This window comes from Arachis duranensis, chromosome 5 (assembly GCF_000817695.3).
Source record: "Arachis duranensis cultivar V14167 chromosome 5, aradu.V14167.gnm2.J7QH, whole genome shotgun sequence".
Taxonomy (NCBI): Eukaryota; Viridiplantae; Streptophyta; class Magnoliopsida; order Fabales; family Fabaceae; genus Arachis; species Arachis duranensis.
Genome location: NC_029776.3, coordinates 22,768,722 through 22,772,486, shown reverse-complemented (window position 1 = coordinate 22,772,486; position 3,765 = coordinate 22,768,722). Strand labels below are relative to the sequence as shown.

Here is a 3,765-nt window from a genome sequence, read left to right as displayed (position 1 = left end):
AGTAAATGTGATTTTTTCTTAGTCCTCTAGAGCAATGTGAATTTGGAAGTATCCGGAATAACCATCAAGAAAGCAATAATATGATTTACCGGCTAGTCGATCAAGCATTTGATCAATAAACGGTAGTGGGAAGTGATCTTTTCTTGTGGCCGCATTCAACCTTCGGTAATCTATGCATACTCTCCAAGAATTTTGCACTCTTGTTGCTATAATTTCATCGCTTTCATTTTTGATTGTAGTCACCCCGGATTTCTTTGGCACCACTTGGACCGGGCTTACCCACTCGCTATCCGAGATGGGATAGATGATGTCCGCTTCAAGTAGCTTAGTGACTTCTTTCTTCACAACCTCAAGAATAGTTGGATTAAGTCTCCTTTGAGGTTGTCGGACCGGTTTTGCTCCTTCTTCAAGAAATATGCGATGCTCGCATACTTGGGGGCTTATTTCCACTAGGTCCGCCAAAGTCCACCCGATTGCCCTTTGTTTTTCCTCAATACATTTAGCAATTTGTCTTTTTGTTGAGGGGTTAGCTCTTTTGCAATTATCACAGGGAGTTCTTGGGCTTCATCAAAATATGAGTATCTCAAATTGGGTGGTAGTGGCTTCAATTCCATCTTCTTTTCATTCCTTGAAGTTTGAGTTTCCGGACGGTTTGTATGGTGTGTGGTGTTTAATTTGCTTGGATCTTCATTTGCTTCTTCAATCATGTACTTCTCATCTAACTTTGCAAGGTGCACTTCGGCAACTATGTTGTCAATTGGGTCACACCGGAATAGAGAGTGATTCTCTGGCGGATGCTTCATTGCTTCCTCTAGGCTGAAACTTACGACTCTCCCATCTATTTCAAATGAGTAGGTTCCCGAGTAGGCATCTAGCTTAAATCTAGAAGTTCTCAAGAATGGTCTTCCAAGTAGGATAGATGATGCTCTCTCGGTTTCACTTGATGGCATTTCAAGGACATAGAAGTCAATTGGAAACACCAACCCTTTGATATTCACCAATACGTCTTCCGCAACACCCGTCACGGTTATTATGCTTTTATCCGCTAGGACAAATCTTGCCGTCGACCTTTTTAGTGGTGGCAACTTCAATACCCAGTAGACGGAGAGTGGCATGATGCTAACACATGCTCCGAGGTCACACATACAATCTATAAATTGAACTCCATTGACGGTGCAAGTGACCATACACGGGCCCGGATCATCACACTTCTCGGGCAATGCTCCCATTAAAGCGGAAATAGAACTCCCCAATGGGATGGTTTCCAATTCAAGCATTCTATCCTTGTTCATGCATAGATCTTTGAGGAATTTTGCATATCTAGGAACTTGATGGATATCATCAAAGAGGGGGATGGTTACCTCAACTTTCTTGAACATTTCTACCATTTTGGGGTCGAGTTCTATGCGCTTTCTAGCTTTCTTTGCAAGTGATGGGAATGGGAGCGGTTGAGCAATTTCTTCTTCCAAGGTTCTCTTGGCCTTGGGGGTCTCCTTTGTTGGTTGAGCTTCATCCTCGATTATAGCTTGTGGTGTTTCCTCTTCCTCTACCTCTTCCATATCTATTCTCTCCTCCTCTTGGGTGATTGTGATAGGATTTGAGTCTTGTGTTCCCTTCTCCTTTAATTGTGTTCCGGATCTAAGGGTGATGGCATTGATGCCCCCCTTTGGATTGGATTGAGGTTGAGAGGGAATGACGCTTTGGATTGGGGGTTGAAGAGTGGAATTTGATGGTGTATCCATTCGTGCAAGAAGGGCTTGTAGTGTAGAGGTGAGGCCGGTAAGGCCGGAAGCAAGTGTATTTTGTAGTTCCTTTTGGCCTTGGATGATGGTCCGGAGTGTTTCGTCTTGGTTGGAGGGGGTGGTTGCATATGTGAGTTGAGGAGCTTGTGATTGGTTGGGTGGTGGTCTTTGATGTGGTGGTTGGTATGTTTGGTAGTTTCTTTGTGGATTTTGTTGGTTGTATGGTCGGTTTTGTGAGAAATTTTGTGAGTTGTTGCTCCATCTTTGACCTCCTCCATTGTTGTTGTTGTCCCTATTTCCTTGTTGGTGATTGTCTCTCCAATTTTGATTATGATACCCACTCCCTTGATTGTAGCTGCCTCCTTGATAAGGGTGCCCTTGGTTAGAACTACCGCCTTGGTAGTACCCTTGATTTGGGCGGTCATAGAAATTATGGGTAGCAGCCAAGGTGTTGTCTTCTTGAAGGCTTGGGCACTCATCCGTGTAGTGAGAATAGCAAGAACAAATGCCACATACTTTTTGAGGGACTAATTGTTGGTTGTGTTGTTGAGGGGGTGGGGGTTGTTGTTGGTATGATTGAGGTTGTTGTGGTTGTTGTTGGTTCAATTGGAGTTGCCTCAAGATGGATGTCATTTCGCTCAAGGATTGAGTTAAAGCGGTGGTTTCACTACTAGTTGATACCTCATTTACGGTTCTTGGACGGTTGACTCTTCGTCTCATATGTTGATTGGATTCGGCTAAGTCAATGATAAGTTGCCATGCCTCCTCCGCTGTTTTATATTTAGACAAAGAACCATTGCTAGAGGTGTCCAAGAGAGTTCTATCTTGTTCTCGCATCCCTTGACATATGTATCCAAGCAATACTTGAGTATCAAGCATGTGATTAGGGCATGCGTCTAGTAGCTTATGAAACCGTTCCCAATACTCGTATAGTGGTTCCGTCTCACCTTGCACAATACAAGACATTTCCTTCCTTAGCCTATCCATCTTCTCCGGAGGTAAGAATTTGTCCAAGAATCCTCTTCTAAGTAAGTCCCAATCGGAGGTGACTTCACTAGATAGAGTGTAGAACCATTCTTTGGCCTTGTCCTCAAGAGAGAAAGGGAAAGCAAATAACCATATAGCAACTTCATCGGATCCTTCCCGTCTAGTGGTTGAGCATATACGATGAAAGTCCTTGAGATGTCGAATAGGATCTTGTGCGGGAAGCCCATGAAACTTAGGTAGGAGGTTGATCAAAGCAGTCTTCAATTCAAAGTTTGCATTCAAGTTGGGATGAGTTACATGAAGGGGTTGAAGGACATAATCCGGTGCACCCGCTTCCTTAATGGTAACTCTTCTCGGAGCATCCATGGTGTTAGTACCTAAAATGAAAGAAGAATTGTTAGTGATATTGATGGAAGTATGACTAATGCCTTTTTTGTGTGACGGTTTAATGTTCACTTTTAGTAAGGTGGTTGAGGTGGTGAAAACCTCTTCACCTTTCCCAAACTTTAGCCGCCTCCGAGCTTGTCTAATATGAAACAAAGTTCGTTCTATTTCCGGATCAAGAGGGACTAAGCTCGGATTCGGTTGTGAACGCGTCATGCAATGAAGGGGAAGTGATATTCATGGTAACGATGAGGGGTTAGTCATTTGAACAAATTACAATGAAATGCAACTATGTTCATATATACACATTCAATCCAAACAATAACATGGCACACTAAGCAAATTCCCCGGCAACGGCGCCATTTTGATAAACGAAATTTAGCATGTCGATTTAGAATTCAATGATGGATATGATCGTGAGTATAGTCTAATCGACACTTAAACTTCACATCAAACAATCCTACAATCTATAACCGAGAGTATTAGTCTCCCGAGTCGTCCTCCCTTGGAATTGCTAGGGTGTGCATCTTATTGATTAGAAAGCCTTATTATAATTCTTTGAAGGTTCTTAGCAAGTAGAAAACAAACAATCAATCCTTAGAAGACTTGGCTTAGGGTTGGCATTAAAAATTCTATCCTTATAGTTCTTTCA

At 42.7% G+C, this 3,765-nt stretch overlaps 1 protein-coding gene across 1 annotated transcript; it reads right to left on the bottom strand.

Annotated features, from left to right (window-relative positions):
- Nucleotides 1-449: 449 nt before the first annotated feature.
- LOC107488721 (uncharacterized) lies at nucleotides 450-3,095 on the bottom strand. The gene is made up of 3 exons (XM_016109492.1): nucleotides 2,259-3,095; nucleotides 941-1,619; nucleotides 450-838 (listed from the first exon to the last, which is right to left on the bottom strand). The coding sequence occupies exons 1-3, from the start codon at nucleotides 3,093-3,095 to the stop codon at nucleotides 450-452; spliced, it is 1,905 nt and encodes a 634-aa protein (XP_015964978.1).
- Nucleotides 3,096-3,765: the final 670 nt, after the last annotated feature.